The 22183-nt window shown below is 40.5% G+C and overlaps 1 protein-coding gene across 1 annotated transcript in view; it reads left to right on the top strand.

Moving 5' to 3' along the window:
• SLC5A4 (solute carrier family 5 member 4) overlaps positions 1-21298 on the top strand; it is a 36784-nt gene extending 15486 nt beyond the window's left edge. Inside the window, exons 6-15 of the mRNA XM_525573.8 lie at positions 706-811; positions 2470-2550; positions 4700-4920; positions 6760-6895; positions 8725-8832; positions 10455-10605; positions 13937-14105; positions 15279-15494; positions 18748-18850; positions 21039-21298. Coding sequence (XP_525573.6) covers positions 706-811; positions 2470-2550; positions 4700-4920; positions 6760-6895; positions 8725-8832; positions 10455-10605; positions 13937-14105; positions 15279-15494; positions 18748-18850; positions 21039-21250 — 1503 coding nt within the window. The 3' untranslated portion in view covers positions 21251-21298. The remainder of the gene's footprint in view (positions 1-705; positions 812-2469; positions 2551-4699; positions 4921-6759; positions 6896-8724; positions 8833-10454; positions 10606-13936; positions 14106-15278; positions 15495-18747; positions 18851-21038) is intronic.
• Positions 21299-22183: the final 885 nt, after the last annotated feature.

Below are 22183 nucleotides of genomic sequence, written 5' to 3'. Positions count from 1 at the left end.
CGGGGTTTCACTGTGTTAGCCAGGATGGTCTCGATCTCCTGACCTCGTGATCCGCCCGCCTCAGCCTCCCAAAGTGCTGGGATTACAGGTGTGAGCCACCACACCCGGCCGTTTGGTACATACTTTCTATCCAATATATTAGGTTGGTGCAAAAGTAATTGTGGTTTTGCCCTTAATAAATTTTATAGTACATAAAACACACAATATAATATATATAATATATTATATATATTTTATATATTATACATATATTTTATATATTATATATATATATATAATATGCACTTCCAGGCTGGAGTGCAGTGACTCAATTACCGCTCACTGCAGCCTCAAACTCCTGGGCTCAAGGAGAAGATATATTTCTAAATACTCCATCACAGTCAAGGGGCTTCCTATAAGCAATTACTCAGGCTGTCTAAGCCTCATGATACAGAAAAAGTTCTCAGGACATGTCACTTCATTTAATAAGCACCTCAACTGAGCAATGAACTAACTTCTATGCGACTACAGAAGAGAGTGAAGAGAGTGAAAATCGTTTTTTGAGGCTTTATGGAAGGTATTACTCTGGGGCCATCTCAGTGGATTCTTGAAGGGTAAGTAGGAGTCTATCAGAAAAAGAAGGGTTGAGAAGAGTGGACATTGGGGCAGAGAAGCCAGTGGCCTCAAATGCATGTTTCTTTCTCATCCTGACTGTTCCCTTTTTAGGCAGACATATTTGCTGGAGCCATATTCATCAAGCTGGCCTTGGGATTGGACCTTTACCTGGCAATCTTCATCCTCTTGGCTATGACTGCTGTTTACACCATCACTGGTGAGTATGTTGCATATTTTGCTCACTCAGGCTATCTTTTGCTGATCCCACCCCAACCTGCAATTAGCATTCTCAGTGTTAACCTTGTCACTGCCGAGGTAAAGGCACCATTTCATTTCCACTATGAGAGTCAAGCACAGCACCAGAAACACAACTGGAGCATACAACACAGAATCCTCCATATTAGATGTGAACATCTTGATGGAAGGGAATTATGTGGGGGATGGGGTAGGAAACAGGTCATTTGGTTCAGCTATGTTTGGTACCCAGATTGGCACTTCGAATTCAGCATATCATCCACACAGACGGTTGGGAGGAAGTAGCAGCTCAGATAGGAGACTAGCAAATGAAAGGCAAGGTTCAAATGAACACAGGATGCCAGGGCATGGCCATGGCCATGAATGGTGCAGTTGGGAGAGGAGAACTGGAGCAGTGGGTTGCTGGCGGGAGACGATGTGTGACAATAGTCCAAGCAGGCTCTCATGAACCAGGTGTGTTGATATGCTTCTCATGCATACTAACATAAAAATTAAAGTATACCAGCTGAGTTGGAAGACATAAGGAAAAGTACCAGCTAGAACAGTCAAAACAGTTTTGGGGCCATTTTCGTGCATTTGAGCTGTCAACCTAAAATAAGCAACAGAGAGACCAACTCTCCAAAATGAGGAGTTTCTTCGGGAATAGTGAGGGATTGCAAACCAGGATACATGTGCTATGGCAGACCACAGGACTTCCAAGGGGGTTGGGGCAAGGAGAGGCTTTTAAAGACAGAGAGGGAGAGTCCACATAAGCTGTTTTGAAACAAAGATGATTGCTTCACCTGCTTGTTGCAGGTGCTGGTGTTTGTTCATTGGTGGTACTGGCTGTTGCTAGGAGACAGTCTTCATGATAATGTCTTCCAACAGTTCCTGTTACCGGCATAGGTGTATGAGGGCCCTACCTGCATGGTCTCCCAGCCCCATTTTGTTACGGTTTGGCATAAGTGTCTCTATTTTGGTACAGACAACTTTCACAGAGCATGTGTTTCAGAATAAGGGAGCAATAAGGGCATGAGTCTTCTGTGTTCAGGATTCATCTTATTTTCTCATGACACTCTCATAAAGGGAATATCTTGTTGCAGGTGCTGGTGACTAACTAGACTGAGAGCCTAGTTAGTCTAGAACTGAAAAAGAAGTTGGGTTTGGGTTTTTGTTGTTGTTGTTGTTCAACACTACAGCAAAACACAAAACACAGTAACTATATCTGGTACTGAATTAATGAAACAATAATACGTTCCAGCACTAGAGCAAAAGTGGTTTCACTAGATATTTTAGAGCAGGTGCACTGTGCTGAATGGGCGTAAATTGAGGGATTGTTAAGAGAAACTTTCATGGTATTAAAGTGCTGCCTTTTCCCCTATTTAATATTCAAAAACTCACACAAAGATGAAACTTCACTGTAATTCACAGAAACTTTGAATCAGGGCAAGGCAAGGGAAGTAGGAAAACCAGTGCTGAGGAGATCATGATGCCAGGACAAGCTTGTGGCTCACCCAGGAGCTTTTGATGTCTTCTACTGGGTCATTTCCAGGGTTGTGGGTGGAGGAGAACCCAGTGATGAAGGTAAATACATGAGGACACATGGATAAAATGCCCTGGTTCTTTTCTTTCTCTCACTAGGGGGCTTGGCCTCGGTGATTTACACAGACACCCTCCAGACCATCATCATGCTGATTGGCTCTTTTATTCTCATGGGGTTTGGTAAGTGATGATCCTGCGTGCAGTGCCCAGGGCCTGGAAATCACGGGACTTGTTTCTCTTCGGTCTGTCTGCTCTTTATTGGGATGCCTTCCAGTTCCATCTGGTCACACTTTCCAGTCATTTACATAATCCCCATCACTGAAATATCTGCCTGACTTCTTTCTTGCTTTATTATCTCAGCATGAGGAAATGGATGGTGGGGAAGAGAACATCACTTTCTTTTAAAAATTACTGCTTAGAGGCCGGGCGCGGTGGCTCATGCCTGTAATCCCAGCACTTTGGGAGGCCGAGGCGGGTGGATCACGAGGTCAGGAGATCGAGGCCATCCTGGCTAACATGGTGAAACCCCGTCTCTACTAAAAATATAAAAAATAAGCCCAGCGTGGTGGCGCGCGCTTGCAGTCCCAGCTACTCGAGAGGCTGAGGCAGGAGAATGGTGTGAACCCGGAAATCGGAGGTTGCAGCGAGCCGAGATGGCGCCGCTGCACTCCAGCCTGGGCAACAGAGCGAGACTCCATCTCAAAAAAAAAAAAAAAATTACTACTTAGATAAGTTATCTCATTTAACCTTAATTTCTTTGTGTTAAGGACAGACAAAATCAGTAGCATTGGGCTGATAATTTTACAGAAGTATTGTCTAGAAACCTTTCATTTACATAGAATTTTTATGAAATGAAGGATTAAATAGTAGGAAAAAATTTGAGAACTGAATATTCGTCAGTTCAACTGAATCATACACATAGAATACACAACCTGTGTTTGTGTATTCTAACAATGTATTGTAGTGGATTTTCATCCAAAACATCCATAACCTCATTATGACTATTTTGGATGGAAATCTATTAACAATACGTTGTGATAATACACAAATATAGGTTGGAGTTTTCTTAATAATGCTCACTTATTAGTATCATTCAGTTCATTGCCGTCAAGCAATATTGATCTGATTTACTGCTTGCCAATATTTGTTTTCTCTTATTATGGTATTTATCTTTGCATAGGAAAACTAGCCATACTGGACGGCATGGATACAGAACATTTCTATCATTGCAGAATGTTTCTATTGCACAGTGCTATTGTTAGCACCAATTCTTTGTGTACTTTCTATTCAGTTATCCAGAACTTCTGTGCTGTTCTTGTTCATGGTGCCTTGGTTTCTGGCCTCAGTGATGCACTCTCTGGCATTAGGGTCTCTAAGCCTCAATTCTGCCATCTTTAGGATGAAGAGGGGGACTCTCATCTCTTAGGGTCTCCTATGTATTTTTGTTGCAAACCGTATTTATCTAATCAAAGCAACTTCCTTGTATTGTCTGTATCCTCCACTCGGCTAAGTTCCTGCCTTGCACATTGATTTTGCACATGATCCTAGCAGTGTTTGGCGCATAGTAGTCCTTCAGCTAAATAATGAAGTAAATTAATGTTAACTCAGCCCTACAACTGTATAATACCCTGATGAATTTTTCATCATTTAAAGCTATACTAAGGGACCCCAGATGCCTGGACTCAGCTTTCTAAGGGCAATCACAATTCTCTTCTGCACCTGACTAGCTTTTCCAGACCCGAACAGGCTGAGTCTCAGTATTTTCTCTTGTCACGTCTAACCTGCCACTCCCAATTTCTGCTTCTTATCTTTCCAATTTTTTATTGTAACAGGCAAAATATAGTGTTGCACCAGAAAACCAGATTGCAAGTAAGATCAAAAGAGCCAAGCTCTGGGTCAAGAAGAGAGGCCTTTGCCTCCTGATCTTTTTCAGAGGAGCTGGGGCTTTCTGATGGATAGTTTCATGAGGCTCACTTTGTTAGCTCACCTTCCAGTTTGCTTATGCTCTAAATGGTTGTGAGACATCAGTGTCAGCCTGTTGGATAACAGCTTCATTTTTACCTTAAAAGAAACACTAACTTAAAATTTCAAAGAGCAATATAGGAAGACAAGTCAGTTATTTGCTTTGTGTACTTCGTGAAAGTAAATCTGGTAGCATGGCCAATGCCAGTGGAGGTAGCAGAAAGACATGGACCTGGGAGAGGGTCACTGAGGATTGGACTGGGCTGATGGGAGGTGCTTGTTTACCTCCACCAAAAAGTAGTCATCATAAACATTGGACGTCTTAGATTTCAGTAAGACATCTCATTTTACTCTGATGCCTTTTTAGCATTTAACGAAGTTGGAGGTTATGAGAGCTTTACCGAGAAGTACATGAATGCCACCCCATCCGTAGTCGAGGGGGACAACTTGACAATCAGTGCCAGTTGCTACACACCTCGGGCGGACTCCTTCCACATCTTCCGAGATGCTGTGACTGGGGACATTCCATGGCCAGGAATTATATTTGGAATGCCCATTACAGCTTTGTGGTACTGGTGTACAAATCAGGTGAAGTATATGTATATGTGTGTCTGTCTGTCTGTCTGTCTGTGTGTCTGTATGTGTGCATGTGTTTGTTGTTCTTTCTTGTCTCATAGAAAAATATTTAGTTTCTATTTTGCACACACATCGTTTAAAGAGTCAAACCCTTCTTTGTTTTTGTTTTTTTGTGTTTTTTTGAGATGGAGTCTTGCTCACTCTGTCACTCAGGCTGGAGTGCAGTGGCATGATCTCAGCTCACTGCAACCTCCACCTCCCGCGTTCAGGTGATTCTCCTGCCTCAGCCTCCCATGTAGCTGGGATTACAGATGTGCACCACCACGCCCAGCTAATTTTTGTATTTTCAGTAGAGACGGGGTTTCACCATGTTGGCCAGGCTGGTCTCGAACACCTGACCTTAGGTGATCTGCCCGCCTCGGCCTCTCAAAGTGCTGAGATTACAGGGGTGGGCCACCGCACCCAGCTTAAAGAGTCAAACACTTCTACAAACCTTGCTATTTAAAAATAGCTGCATGGTGCCCTGCTTTCCACCCTATTTCTTGTCCTTCAGAGGCAAATGCTTTCAGCTCTTTTAAGTAAGTGTTTTGGCATTTATTTCTGTTCCCTAAATCCTTGTGCTCAGTGTGCAGTCTGTGAGCCATCAACATGGACATCACCTTGGAGCTCACTAGGAATAAATGCTCTCAGACCCTATAACCCTATCTAGACCCTTTGAATTGGAATCTGCTCATTAACTTGATCCCCAAGTGATTCAGATAAATGCTTGTGTTGCTCTCTCTTGGTTTTAGGATTTTATTGTTGGCTTCCCTATGATGAAGGATGAGAGTTTAGCTGTCTTTCAACTTTCCCTTCTCAGCCCCATGCAAACACACCTGTTCCCCCATCCTCCCAATAGCTGTCAATCACAATTTTGGAGAGATCAGCATTCAGTGCCACCATTTTTGTGACTACCTGAATGTAATTCACAGCTGAACCATGTGATGTATACTGCCTGACTTTTCCTTAGCTTTTTTTTTTTTGTTGTTCCTGGAATTAATAATTTTAATTCTTGTTTTCTTTCTTTTTTAAAAACATTATTTTTTAAATAGAGACAGGGTCTCACTATGTTGCCTAGGCTGGTCTCAAACTCCTGGACTCCAGCAATCCTTCTGTCTCGGCCTCCCAAAGTGCTGCAATTACAGGTGTGAGCCACCGCACCTGGCCAATTCTTAATTTTTCATTTTGAATTTTCTTGCTAATTATTACTCATTGAATGAAAGGTTCTCCTGGAGTCTTTGCCCTCTCACAGTCTGGCAGCACTCCCTCTGGTGCCCAACCTTATCCAATGACCCCTTCGCTATCATCTTTGGGAATTCATTTTTGCCCTACTCCGGTTATTTCTCCTTTTTCCAGTATCGCCTATTGTCTTCTTTCTTAGTTTATTCCATCTTTCAGGGCAAATCAAAGCCTTCAGTATCTTCCTAAGCTAGGCCTCAGGAAGTGAGAATGAGTGCGAATGTGTGACATTTGTCTTTCTGTGCCTGGCTTATTTCACTTAACTTAATGACCTCCGGTTCCATCCATGTTGCTGCAAATGACAGGGCTTCATTGTTGTGTATGGCTGAATGGTTTTGCATTGTGTATTATGCATATTTTCTTTATCCATTCATCCGCTGATGGACACTCAGGCTGATTCCACATGTTGGCAATTGTGAATAGTGCTGCAATGAACACAGTAGTGCAGATAGCTCTTTGGTATACTGGTCCACATTATTTCTTATTGCAACATTAAACTCTGGAAAGGGACGCTGACTGCCTTTGAAATCATCCCCTGGCTTGTTTCATGAGTGTGTCACGTTCTCCCGGCAGGTCATTGTGCAGCGCTGCCTGTGTGGCAAGGACATGTCTCACGTGAAGGCCGCTTGCATTATGTGTGCTTACCTGAAGCTGCTGCCCATGTTCCTCATGGTGATGCCGGGGATGATCAGCCGCATCCTGTACACAGGTAAGCCCTGAATCCATATGTTCTCTCTTTTTTTATGCTTGTATTCTGATAAGTGTTTTTAAAATGTCATAAAACCTTGAGAAAATCCATTATGGAAGGAAGTAAAAGCAGACTTCCAGGTGGAGGGAGCAGCCTGCACAGCGGTCAAAGGCAGGAAAATTTGGCATATTGGACGCTCTGTTCCTTTATCTTCTTCATACCATCTGCCTATCTCGTAGACATTTGAGTCTGTGAGTTCTGTCTTCATGAGTTGCTTAGATTTAAGGAAGTCCAGAGAATATGGCAAAAGGACACTGCAGGATGAGGTAGAATTGGGTTAATTTGAGTTGAGTGAGCCGTACTGTCTGAGTTTGGTGACATCTCTGACTGAGAAGGTCTCGGTCCCTCTGAGAAAACTGGAGAACTGAATCAATTTTCAGTGCTTTGGAATCAGGTTGTTTGAGGATATGTAAATTTCTGAGTCAGCTAAGAGTAACTGCTAGTGTTAAAAATCTTCCTTAAAAAAATTCAACTTCCTTTCTTTATTACGAAAAGTGAAAGAAATATAACCAAATCTTTCTTGGCTAATCGAGGACTCATTTTTATTGGGGTAATCCCTCAGACAACACTGAATCCACTTCATGTTTTCTCAACTGGGCATCAGTTGATTTCACTGAAATCTTGTTAAGTGAACATCAAGGGACCAACATCACTTCTTATTGCAGCTTTGTAATGTTGTTTATAAGGGTAAAGAATGCTCACGCCTGTAATCTCACCCACTTGGGAGGCTGAGGCCGGAGAATCGCTTGAGGCCCAGGACTTTGAGACCAGCCTGAGCAATACAGCAAGATCCCATCTCTAAAACAATAAGATAAAGTAGCTAGGCATGGTGATGTGTTCTGTAGTCCCAGCTGCTTGGGAGGCTGAGGTGGGAGGATTGCTTGAACCCAGGAGTTCAAGGCTACAGTGAACTATGATTGCACCATTGCACTACAGCTTGGGTGACAGAGACCCCGTCTCTTAAAAAAAAAAAAAAGTATAGGTATCTAACTAGTGGGGAATGGCCAGAGAAATTATTGTGCACCTCCTTTATGGAAAAATGAAAACAGGAGACTGAAGACTATCTCAAAACTTGGGAAAATACTGAGGTTATGATATTAAATGTAAAAAGAAACTTGCAACATAATGTCTCAACAACTACCGTAGTTTTACAAAAAAGACATTTCTCTATAGAAAAGGATTAGGAAGGAATGAAAAGAAGCTAATGTGCTGAAGTGTTATTTTTCTGCGTGATTCTTTATCAATTCTCCCTGTCTGTTGTCATAATGTTGTTTAAGCAAAAACAAAAAACCAACAAGGTATTGTGCAGCTGCCACAGAGGTGAGGCGTCATCACACATGGGACAGTCACCCAACTGACCATCACAAGCGACACCTCTTCTTAGATGCAGGTGAAAGATACTAGGCTAAATGTGACTGCACACAGGACCTAACTTCCTGTTGCTGTTGTCAGTCTCCGGAGTTCTGTGTTCCTGGAAGAATTTCTTCTTTTGCTGTTTTCCCAGAGGATGGGGTCCACTCCCTCTCTTTGCTCAAATGCTCTTGCTAAGCCACGTCCCAAGGGAGCCCCTGTCCCATGGGTCAGTGCAAGGGGCTATGGGGATAAGATACTTGGGGTTGTGTTTTGGGCATAGAGGGGCCAGATCTATGGTATGGAGTTCAAAATTGAATCTCCAGTTTCCAGGCAAATGTCTTCCCTTCCTTATGATCTTTCAACTTTTCTCCTTGTTTAATGGTTGTTGGTTTTGCCTATTTGGGCCTCATTGGACTCACTTCTAAATTCTTCCCCAGATATGGTAGCATGTGTGGTACCTTCTGAATGCGTGAAACACTGTGGCGTTGATGTTGGCTGCACTAACTACGCATACCCAACAATGGTGCTGGAACTGATGCCCCAAGGTAGGAAAATGTCCCTGCTGGGACAGCCCCAGAGGCCTATCTACAGACGGGCCTCGAGGAAGGGTTATGGTGCAATTCTTGCACCTTCCATTAATTCAATCCAACTCATCAGACATTTCTTGAGCACCTTCCACAGGTTACCAGCTCTGTGCTAGGCCTGAAAATTTCAGAGATGAACCAGGTCCCAATTACTGTTAGAAGAATTCTTACTCCTTCAGATTCAAGACTGTTTTCTGAGGCAGCCAAAAACAAATTAAATGATCCATTTGTCAATAAAAGAGTTGCATAGTCATAGACTTGTAAACACAAGACCTAGAGGTAAACTATTTTTTCTGCTTTTTGGGGGCTAGTGATAACCAAATAAACCAAATAGAATAAACTATTGATTATGCTTTTTGGGGGGCATTTTTGGGGCTAGTGATAACCAAATAATAGATCTCAATCTATTTAATCTGCAACTATTTATTGAGTGCCTACTAAGTGCCAGGCACTGCTTTGGTGCTAACAAAACATCAGTGAAATAGGCATAAAGTCCCCTACCTCTTGGAACTCAAAATCTAGTAGTATGAGATAGAAAATAAACCACGTAGGAAATACGTAAATTATTAGGATGCCAGAAGGTGATCATTGCTGTGGTGAACAGAAATGGAGTAGGGTACAGAGCTCAGGACTTGACCAGGTGATCTCCTACTCCATCAAGGGTTGGCTACATTTCTTCCACCTTCCTCCACCCTGACACACAGGAGGGAGGAAGGGACCCTCTTTCCTTCCTTATGATCTTTCAACTTTTGGCCCACAACCATGTCATGGCCCACAACCATGACACCACATGCTTCCCATCCACACACACTGTCCTAGGAGGCTTAGGGCCGTTACTAATGGGCAGAGGGAACTGGAGGATGAAGCTCCCATCATGGCTCAAAACTCTTGGCTTTGCCCCTCCAAAGACTTACTTAGCAGGACCGCCTACTGGACTTCTTCCCCTCCAGTTCTCTTAAGTCTTCAGGAAGCCAACAGTCCCTACCCAAAGAAAGATGGTGTGATGTTGTTTCCTCTCTTCTAAAACTAGGTTCCAGTAGATGATCTCTAAGTTCATGTTTAGGACTAAAATTCTTTTTGCTTTAATCTGTCCCCTCAAGCATTTATTTTTTGAGTTACAAACAATTCAATTACACTCTTTAAGTCATTTTAAAATGTACAATTAAGTTATTACTGATTATGGTTACCCTGCTGTGCTATCAAACAGTAGGTCTTATTCATTCTTTCTCTTTTTTGTACCCATTAACCATCCCCGCTGCCACCCCTAGTCCCCCGCTACCCTTCCCAGCCTCTGGTAACCATCCTTCTGCTCTCTATAGCCATGAGTTCAATTGTTTTTGATTTTTAGATGGCACAAGTAAGTGAGAACATGTGATGTTTTGTCTTTCTGTGCCTGACTTATTTATACTGGATTATTCTCAGGTGAGCAGGAAAATATGCAGGAAACTCCACATGCTGATGTGTATTGATAAAGACATCAGTTAACCTATGTTCCAGATGATACTTTTACCTTTCAACCCTCTCTGGTTTAGTAAGGCAGTGTCCAGCCACTAACCAGTGCTTGTACCCTCTCCCGGCTCCAGGACTGCGAGGCCTGATGCTTTCGGTCATGCTGGCCTCTCTCATGAGCTCCCTGACCTCCATCTTCAACAGCACCAGCACCCTCTTCACCATTGACCTCTACACCAAGATGCGGAAGCAAGCGTCGGAGAAAGAGCTCCTGATAGCTGGACGGTGAGTGACCCCTGGTTCCCACCTAGAATCCTCTGGAGAAGTACAGATGTAGAAGTGAACTAGAGTTCCCTTGTCTTTGGCTTTGGTGAAAGTAATCATAGCATCTGAGTAGGGGGAAGAGACATTGGAGTCATCAAATTCAAGTGATCACTTTCCAGATACAAAAATTTGAACCATACCTTTAAATGAAATAATCACTTTTTCAGTCTTTCAAATGCTTCTGAATGGCTCTTATTTCTTCCCCTCCTCACATCATCCCCCTATCCACATCGTCATAAAACTCCACCAGTATTTTAATGGGGTGTAAAATTCCCACCTACTCTGATAGGTGAATGCATTGTCTCTAGCAGTTTCCGTGTATATCACATGGAGGTAACAGATTAAGTCTTCCACACATGAACACAGAGGAGTTTATCAGTCATATTCATTAATGATTGGGCTGTGTTACAAAGGAGCAGGGAAGGGACTAATTCCAAGAGGATGCTTGGAGAGTTAAGTCAACCCAGGGGACCCTGAGCAGCCTGGGGGCCTTGAAGATAGTGGAAGTGAGATGGAGGGAAACAAGAGGAAAAAAATCGATACCAGAATGTCCTTTTTCACCTTCACAATTTTCGAGAAGACCCTATATTGTCATAGCATTTTTTTTTTTTTTTTGAGACGGAGTTTCACTCTTTTTGCCCAGGCTGGAGTGCAATGGCACGCTCCCAGTTCACTGCAACCGCCGCCTCCCGGGTTCAAGCGATTCTCCTGCCTCAGCCTCCTGAGTAACTGGGATTACAGGTGCCCGCCACCATGCCCAGATAATTTTTTGTATTTTTAGTAGAGATAGGGATTCACATCGCTGGCCGGGCTGGTCTCAAACTCCTGACCTTGGGTGATCCATTCTCCTCGGCCTCCCAAAGTGCTGGGACTACAGGTGTGAGCCACCGCCAGCCTGGCCTGTCATAGCATTTTGTAAAATGTTTTAAAAATCAAAGTACAGCACACATAAAGAAAACAGTTAAAACATGGATGCACAGCTCCACGAAGTGAGGGCCCATGTAACCATCGATCAAGTCAAGACATGGAAATTACCAGCACCCAGAAGTTCGTTCCTCTTGGGCCACCTCGTTCCAAAGCTAACCACTGTGACTTGTGATGCTATAGCTTAGTCTTTTCCAACTTCAGGCTATTATAAGTAGAATAATTGAATTTGTATCCCTTGAAATACATTTTTTTTTTTCAAGACAGAGTCTTGCTGTCACCCAGGCTGGAGTGCAGTGGCTCGATCTTGGCTCACTGCAACCTCTGCCTCCCGAGTTCAAGCGATTCTCCTGCCTCAGCCTCCCGAGTAGCTGGGACTAGAGGCGTGCACCACCATGCCCAGCTAATTTTTGTATTTTTAGTAGAGACGGGGTTTCACCATGTTGGCCAGATGGTCTCGATCTCTTGACCTCGTGATCCGCCCACCTCAGCCTCCTAAAGTCTTGGGATTACAGGCGTGAGCCATCCCCACCTGCCGAAATATGGCTTCTTTTGCTCATGTTATGTTTGCAACATTCAACCGTGTTGCTATGTGTAGCTGTAGTGTAATTTCTTTCTCTGTGATGTTCCACTGTAGTAAGATATCAGAATTTGTCTACTCTTTTCAAAGAAATTGGTATCAAGAGAAACCGACCAACTATTTAAAAGACTGTACTTTGTTGGTGACAGTAACAATAGCTTTAGTAAATTAAACACTTGGGGCAAAACCCAAAGGCCTCACTTGGCCCAGAGCTTGACTCTGGACAAATGCTGCAGGAGAGGGAGTACAGGAGGGCAGGAGTGTACCTTTAGTAGAGAAGGTACTGGTTGGTGTTCAGGAGGCCCAAGATGCAGTCGTCCCACTGATAGGTATAAGATCTTGGACACACAGCCTCCTTAAGTCTCAATGATAAAGTAATAACTTTTTCTTTTCCCCTCTCTCTGTTATCAAATGTCTACTATCTCACAAAACACAAATAGGAAAAAAACATGTATGTTTTTAAAATTCTTGCCTTGTGGAATGTATGCCTTTGTCAGGAAGATAGACAATTAATAAAGATATGCTACCTCAGGTGACCAGAGGTGCTAGAAAGACAAAGCAGGAAGAAAGGATGGAAGTAACCTCATCCAGGTGCTCAGGGAGTCCTCTCTGAGGAGGTGGCATCTGAGCAGAGCCTGCAATGCAGGAAGTGTGGGAGTGAGCCCCATGGTGCTCTGGGGGAAGGAAAAATGAGGGTTGCTTTCCTCCCACAGTCACATATGTGGTATGTTTGAGAACAAGCAGGAGTGAGGTTCATCCATGAGAAGCCAGTGGGAGAGTGAAGAGCAAGGTCAGAAAGGTGCCTGGAGGCGAGGTCATCCAGGGCCACTGAAGTCATAACAAGACGGGATTTTATTCTACATGTGATAGGAAACTGGAACTGAATGAGTTGGAAAGCACATGATTTGCCTTCCAATGGTGATTAAAAAAAAATACCAACAGTAAGTGTAATTTATTGAATCCTTACTGTGGTTTAGGCATTATGCTAAGACTTCCCATAGTTTATCACATTTAGTTGTTGCAAGGATGCAGTGATTTTGTAACATTTAAATGACACATTTGTGCTTCAGTCTCCTGCCCAAATGCTTGTTCCTTCCTCCACCCCACAACTGCTTCTCTGTTTTCATGTGAGCAGAGAGAGATGAATGGCCTTTTATGCACACTCCAGTAAATTGCGTTGGTTCACTTACTCACAGAACAAGCACAGACAATGCTGCAGTTTAGAAAGGTGAAGAAGTCATGCTCCCTGGACAACAGGAGCCTTTAACACGCTTTTTACCTGCTGAAGTACTCAAGTAGTAAAATGCACAAGTTAGCATTTCTTGCTGATTTACCCAGCATTCTGAGATAGAGGCTGTTTCCATTCTAACCTATGCAAACCAACTTTGTTCCCTGCAAGCTAGCAAAAGAACAAAAAATGGAAGTCTGCTTTCTTTATCATACAAATAATTGCTGGTTAATAGAAGTAGTGTGGTATTTATTTCCAATTGATATACTACGTGTAGTGTATTGGAGTTATTAATCACTGATATTTTAACTATTTTTATGAATAGATATTTAATCTCATAGATGAAGCTATTATGATTAATTATAGACAAGCAATTGCTTTATTGGCATTTTACTAAAAGATCACCATTAAGCACAGCATGGGTTTATGTATGATCAAGGAGCTTGATTTTGTTTGGAAAATCAATGAGTGACAACAAGAATGAACGCTAGAACTAAAGCACAATGGAAGTAACTATAGTGCTTTTGTTTAATGTTTAAATTATGTTGTTTTCTTCTCAGGATATTTGTTCTTCTATTAACTGTTGTGAGCATTGTGTGGGTCCCATTGGTACAAGTGTCTCAAAATGGACAACTAATCCATTACACAGAATCAATTTCTAGCTACCTTGGGCCTCCAATTGCAGCTGTCTTTGTGCTTGCCATCTTCTGTAAAAGAGTCAATGAACAGGTGAGTGAAAACTGGAAAAAAAAATTTCCCTGCTGGAGTGAGAAAAAAAATCGTTTATTTCACTGGGGTATCAAAATACATTCTTTCTCCCCTATTTATGCAAATCATGGCCCATCTTAATTTTAGTTGAGGTCAGCCACAATTCCTGATCCTTGCTAAAGTATAAAAATATAGCGCACATTCATAGTACAGTCTTTATATGTTTCTTACAAAATATTACGTACATACATGGTGCAGAGTTGAGGAACATGTTTGGGAGGCAGACTGCCAGGGCCCAATCATGGCTATACCACCTACTCGTATTGTGATCCTAAGCAAATTGCTTGAGTCTCTGTAAAATGAAGATAATGATAGCACCTATTCTATGGGATTGTTGTGAGGATTAAGTGAGATAAAATATGTGAAATTCTTAGAAGAAAACCTACCACACTGGTAAGAATTCAAATTGTGTTCATTACTATTGTGATATATGTAATTAATTGATTATTGTAGATCATGTACCCTTAATCTTTCAATCGTTCCTTAGTACTAGCCTTACTATTATGATTTTCAGATGAGGGACAGGTGCAGAGGGGTTAGTATCCATGTGCTTTCCACATGTTACTTAATATTAGTAAGTGGGATCTTGGTATTCAGGCTTAGATCTTCTTCCATCCAAAGCTCATACCATTAATCTCCATGCAATACAGTTTTTCTAAAACATAACATCTTGAGCAGAGGAACAGACACAGGTTTCCACCCCCATCAACTCCTCACAGAAATAAATTATCAAGAGCTTCATAGAACTCTCAAAACTACCTAATATCGGCTCTGGAAATTGTGTAACATAATTGATACTTCTGCTATTTTATCAAATAAATCACAAGTGTTTTGATCTAACTATGAAACAAAAGTCAAGGAAAACTTCAGCTTGGGTCAGTGTAGACAGTAGTGTCCTGGTATTGGAGAATCAACGATGGTGCAGTGGTATGTACAGTTCAGGATCATGGAAAGCAGCATCCAACTAAGAAGCACATGTATTTGCAATTTTCTCTATGTCGGTAACCTTGTGCCCAAGGTTAGCCATTTGTTGGTCCTTAACTGAGAAAGCAGGCAGGATTATAATGATGACTTACTTGAATAAGCTTCTCATATTTTCTAAACATTCTGATTTTCTTCTTGCTTCTTTTGCAGGGAGCATTCTGGGGTCTAATGGTTGGACTTGCGATGGGCCTCATTCGTATGATAACAGAGTTTGCTTATGGAACAGGGAGTTGCTTGGCTCCTAGTAACTGTCCCAAGATTATCTGTGGAGTGCACTATCTGTACTTTTCCATCGTTCTCTTTTTTGGCTCCATGCTGGTCACCCTGGGAATTTCCCTCTTAACAAAACCCATTCCTGATGTACATGTGAGTGATGAGTAATGAATACATGCTAATTTTAAATAAGAGTTCTTGGCCGGGCGCAGTGGCTCACGCCTGTAATCCCAGCACTTTGGGCGGCCAAGGCGGGCGGATCACGAGGTCAGGAGATCGAGACCATCCTGGTTAACACGGTGAAACCTTGTCTCTACTAAAAATACAAAAAATTAGCTGGGTGTGGTGGTGGGCACCTGTAATCCCAGCTGCTCGGGAGGCTGAGGCAGGAGAATGGCGTGAACCTGGGAGGCGGAGGTTGCAGTGAGCCAAGATCGGGCCACTGCACTCCAACCTGGGTGACAGAGCGAGACACTGTCTCAAAAAAAAAAAAAAAAAAAAGAGTTATTTGCCTTTTATTGTATGAATGTATGAGTTCCAGGAAATGTATTCATTGTACCTCTAGAGCTAGAAGAACCCTAAGAGATTATCATTCAGTCACTGAAATAAAGAACAATTTGCACCTAGGATGTGCAAAGCACCAGTGAATTAAAAAGTAAGGGATTAGAAAATGGACATTATATTTTGTAAACTTCACAGTGTAGTTGGGAAGTCAATCTACAGCATTGTCATAGGACACCAGGAAGAGAATAATTGGTGTTTCCAAAGACACTGGGAAAGACTTCACAGCAAAGCTGTCATCTGGGCTGTGCCTGTTTGGGTCAATAGGATTTCATATACAGCATGAACACTGACTGGCACAGAGATGGGGGGAAAGTACATGGTACCAGGGGGCAGGAAAAGAAAGAATAGAATAATGAGATGCATTTTTGCCTTTCAATTTGGCAAAAATGTTTAATATGAATAATATTTAATGTTAGTGGTTGATATTAGTGTTGTGGGAAAATTCCCACAGTCCAAAACCGTTGGAGAGTGCGTAGATTTTATAATTTATAGTAAAGCAATTGGGTAGTATTTATGGATAAATACTTATGAATACTTATGAAGCAACAATCCCAGTTTTAGGAGCTTACTGTGTATAAATACTTGTTCAAGTAGGAAAAATATGTGTATAAGGATTTTCTCTGCAAAAGTTTTCAAATAGGAAATAGCTGGGAGAAAATCCAGATTTCATCATGAAAGGAATGAGCACACAAACACAGGGCACTGAACATTATGCAGCTGTTTAGAAACATGAGGGAGCTCTATTATTCACTTTGGAAAAAAATGTTCATAATATGGTTAAGTGGAAAAATATGTGCAGAATAATATAATAATGTATAATAGCGCTTTCTGAAATAAAACACATGTAGGCATATAGATGTTTGTCTAAGCATACAAAAAAAATCTTAGAGCATACCCACCTAAGATTTTCAACAAGAGGCATCTCAGGGAGTGGGGAGACACTCTAGGGGCCCAGCAAATATTAATTAATTATTTTTAAAATATAAATACTGCTTATATACTAATACTGTTTGAATTGTTTGAATTTATGACTAAACATGTATAGCTTTTATGTATTTTGAATTTATCACTCACAATTTTTGAAGCAATGCTTCTTTATATATTTTCCTGAGAAGTGGCCAGTAGATTATGTGTGGATGGGAAACCTGAAATACAGCACAGCTCAAAATGTTTTACGAAGGACATGTCACTGAAATTCCTAACTAAATATTTACGCTGAATATTGAGTTAGATGAAAGAACACTAGAAAACATATCATAGTTTTTAAATATATATATGTTAAATTCTTATTTGCCAGTAGAAGTAACCAATTTTATTACTAATTTTTAGGAAAAAAATATTGTCTGAAGGACCAGTGAGACCATTTTTCTGATTTATGTTAATGTTTCATTAATATGCTGCAAGGTTTAACTTTCAAAATAGACTGATAAATATCATGGTTATTTCAGAGAAAGTCATGAAAACTGTTGTGAATCTAGCCTAACAGTGCAGAAATGAGATGTCCCAGGATGATAGTCTTTCAGCAAAACTAGAAATTACTCTATGTGTAATTAAACAGAAATTGAAGGACTCCCAAGAAGAGAGTTTTTAACAAAGAAAGTGGATCTAATACAAGAAATCCTGTGAATAAGAGCTTATGAAGACATGATTAGGAATCTTAGTGAGAAGGTAAAGGCATATGTTACATCAAGAACAAATAAAACCAATTACAAATTCTAGTAAATTTGTACAAGAAAGTCATGAGCCAAATTAAAATGAGGTATAACTTAGAATATGATAGATTATAAAGGTTTAAAAACCATTGATAGGCTGGGTGCAGTGGCTCACACCTGTCATCCCAGCACTTTGGGAGGCCAAGGTGGGTGGATCATCTGAGGTCAGGAGTTTGAAACCAGCCTGGCCAAAAACATAGTGAAACCCTGTCTCTACTAAAAATACAAAGATTAGCCGGGCGTGGTGGCAGTCACCTTTAGTAATCCCAGCTACTCGTGAGGCTGAGGCAGGAGAATTGCTTGAGCCCAGGAGGCGGAGGTTGCAGTGAGCCGAGATCGCACCATTGCACTCCAGCTGGGCAACAAGATAGAAACTCCTTCTTATTGAAAACAAAACAAACAAACAAAAAAAACATTGATACTTGGAGCAATTTCCTTAGAATGACCCAGGGCTGATATTTGCTTGTGTCCAATCAGTACATACAGCATCAATTCTATTTATTTTCAAATGCTTAAATCAACGTACAGACTAACCATGGAAATCTTAATATATTTACAGAAAATAATAATTATATAAAGCATAATAGTTTAAAATAATGGTATAGCTGACAGAAGTTTGGAGATGGTTTAGGAAAAGGAGTGTGTAAGGGTACTAATTGCAACTGGAATTCAAGAATAGTACATAGATACCAGCCAAATGTGATGGATCCAGAAATAGAATTTAAGAAGATAGTTTGAAAGTTATAAAAGCAACCACTAGATAAACTGAAGGAAATCATGATGTGGCTAATAACTGTTGGATGTTAAGGACAATGAGTGAAGCTGGGGTATAGTGTAGGTTAGCTAAATCTTCAACTTTGCTGAAATTACAAATCCAGGAGTAGGTATTTTTAAGTATATCATTTGAAGTTCTAAATAGCAACCAGAAAGAATTAAAAACAGAAAAAAATTTAAAATGATTAGTGTGTTTTGGTGAGTGAGTGTGGTAGGAGGCCTTTTCTTTGTGATCTATATTCTCCTGTACGGTTTGATTTTTTTAAAAAACCAGACAATAAACAAAGGTACCATTCCATTATATTATTGCAAACATTTGCCTATTACTAATGCACTTTTGTATGGTCCCTGTTCAGCTGTACCGCCTGTGCTGGGTTCTTCGGAACAGTACAGAGGAGCGAATCGATATAGATGCAGAAGAGAAAAGTCAGGAAGAAACAGATGATGGCGTTGAAGAAGGTAATATTTGGTTTACATTTGGTTTTCATGTAGGAACTCTGTGCACAGGCTTGTTTATGGTTTTCTTTTAATGTCATTAAATCCAGCTTCCGAAAAGCCTGTTAGATTTATGACAAACTGAAACTTTAAATTTTTACCTTTCCAAAAACCAAGACAACATATTAAATCCATCTATTCATCTGCCTGTCCATTGGTTGGTTTGTCCTCCCATCATCCATCCATAGTTACTGAGATGACAATCAGTTACAGACTCGCCTGTTCCTAGTTACATAGTAAGTGTTCAATCTTGATTGTCTGCAAATAAGCATCTAGCCCCACCTTCTCTCCAACTTTATTTCTCAGTATTTTCTCTAACATACCCTCTATTCCAGGCAGACAGGTTTTCTCACTTTTCCACATGCGCCAAGCTCCCTAGAATATTTCTACCTTCTGTCCAAGGGGGAAAAAAATGCTTGTTCTTTAAAACTAAGTTCTAATCTCACTTCCTTCATGAAAACTTCTCCATCAGTCATCCCCCTGGCTCTTTGTTTACCTAATGTTTTTTAAACCTCAGATAAGGTTTAGCACTTCACAATATGTTGTCTTAAACTGGACAATAATTGTCTGTTTTGGTTTGGTTTCTTCAAAGTGAAGAGTCAGTGCTTTCTGTTCCTTTTGATTTTTTATATCAGCATTCCTGAGTATGACTGGCCTATCATTTTCTGGTTTTGTACTAAGTCTTTGGTTTTGGTATTCAGATCATAGAGTTATCATAGCATGAATCAGAAATTAGCCCATTTTTCCATTTTATGAAAATATTTCAATAAGATTAAAATAATGTTGCCATTGAATTTTGGTATTTTGCCAATAATACCATAAGGGCTGTGTGTGTGTGTGTGTGTGTGTGTGTGTTGCACATCTTAATTACTGATCAAATTTATATAATGGCTATAGAACTATTTAGAGTTTCTATTTTTTCATTAATTGTTTTTGGAAAATTATACATTTCTAGGATTGTGCCCATTTAGTGCACATTTCAAATATATTGGCATAAAGTTATTCATAGTGTCTACTTATCCATCTGTGCTGCCTCTATAGTTGTGTTATCCTTTCAATCTCTAGTATATTTTGTGATTTATCTTTTTTCTTAATCTTACTAAAGATTTGTCTAGTTTACTTTTCTCAAAGAACTAACTTCTGGCTTTGTCATTTCTATTATTTTCCTTCTTTTCTATTTCATCCTTTCTGTTTTTATTTGTATTCTCTTCCATTTACATTATTTAGGTTTATTCTTCTTTTTTTTTTTTTTTTCTAAGTCGGATATTAACTCATTCATTTCTGGTAAATTTGGAAATTTGACTTTTCTTTTGATTTTTCTTTTCTATATAAATAAGACCATATACATTTCCCTCAAAGTAATACTGTTTTAAATCTCACAGCTTTTAATTTGTATAATTTTCACTATCATTTCTTTTTAAATATAATCTTACCTTAATTGTGATTTTTATAAACATTTGAGTTTAGAAGTATTAAATTTTCCAGTGCTGCAACAGATAGCCATATACATGAGTCTTTCTGTATTTTTGCCAGTGTAAGCTGGGGATAGATTCTGTGGAGTTCCGTTGTTGGGTCAAAGGGTTCATGCCTATATGATTTTGCAATACGCTACTAATTCCTCTCCAGAGGGGACTTGCTTCCCTAGCAACAATATAGAAGAGTGCCTGTTTCCATGCAAACTCACTAACACAGTATGTTGTGAAACTCCTGTATTTTTCCCACTGACAGATGAGAAAGTGGTATAGGTTTAGTTTACATTTCTCTTTTTTGAGTGGGCTTGAGAACCATGTGTCTTTTTTCTTTCAACTGTTTATTCATCTCTCTAACATGCTGACATGGGGCTGTTGATAGCCTTTTCTTACCTATTTTTAGAAACCCATTATATATTAAAGATATTAAACCCTTTGTAATAGAATATGCGAACGTTTCCCCCATTTTGTCATTTGTTTTTACTTTGTTCATTGAACTTCGTGCCATGCAAAAGTTGCCTGTTTTTATATGATTAAATTTATCTGCATTTTCTCAGGGATTCCTCTTAACACTCCCAGCTGATTGTAATCATTTTTTACAGTCATAGGTACTACACTGACAAGGATTTCTAGTTCCTTTGTGATCTAGATCTTCTGCAATCATTTGCTTATCTTTGTTCCAGATTATCCTGAGAAATCACGTGGATGCCTCAAGAAAGCTTATGACTTGTTCTGCGGTTTGCAGAAGGGACCCAAGCTAACCAAGGAGGAGGAGGAAGCCTTGAGCAAGAAGCTCACAGACACGTCTGAGAGGCCCTTGTGGAGGACAATAGTGAACATCAACGCCATCCTCCTCCTGGCTGTGACGGTCTTTATTCACGGCTACTATGCCTGAACTCTATCTGAGCCATTAGAATAATGAATAATTCTTAATAATGAACCAAAGGATAATTTTAGTGATTTTAATTTTTTTTTTTTTTTTTTTTTGAGAGGGAGTCTCGCTCTGTCTCCCAGGCTGGAGTGCCGTGGCGCGATCTCGGCTCACTGCAAGCTCCGCCTCCCGGGTTCACGCTATTCTCCTGCCTCAGCCTCCCGAGTAGCTGGGACTACAGGCGCCCGCCACCACGCCCGGCTAATTTTTTGTATTTTTAATAGAGACGAGGTTTCACCGTGTTAGGCAGGATTGTCTCGATCTCCTGACCTCGTGATCCACCTGCCTCGGCCTCCCAAAGTGCTGGGATTACAAGCGTGAGCCACGGTGCCCGGCCATTTTCATTTTATAGTATGTTGTGTGGCAAAAAAAAAAAAAAAAAAAAAAGAGCAGTTGGTAATTTTATCTAATGAGATGACTACAGACTTGATATTTTGCTTTTGTTGTTCCTTTGTGTCACTAAGAGTTGATAATTTATAAAACTGTGAAGTGACCTCTACGTGTGTAAACAAGACACACAGGTCTAAATTCTATTGTTCCAGCTGTATTGAGGTATAGTAAACAAATGAAAATGGTTTATATTTAGGATGTACAACGTGATGATTTGATATATGTATACATTCTGAAACAGTAACCACAATCAAGTTAACTAACACATCTATCACCTCACATGTTTACCTTTTCTGTGTGTGTGGTGAGAACAACTGATAGACTCTTAGTAAATTTCAAGCACACAATACAGTATTATTAGCTACAGTCACCATGCTATCCTTTGCACCCTCAGAATATATGCATCTTATGAATGTTTGTACTCTGACTAATACCTCCCCAGTTACCTACCCCTTCGCCCCAGGCAACCATCATCTACTCTCTGCTTCTATGAGTTCAACTTTTCAG

This window comes from Pan troglodytes, chromosome 23 (assembly GCF_028858775.2).
Source record: "Pan troglodytes isolate AG18354 chromosome 23, NHGRI_mPanTro3-v2.0_pri, whole genome shotgun sequence".
NCBI lineage: Eukaryota > Metazoa > Chordata > Mammalia > Primates > Hominidae > Pan > Pan troglodytes.
This window is presented reverse-complemented; position numbering and strand designations above follow the sequence as displayed.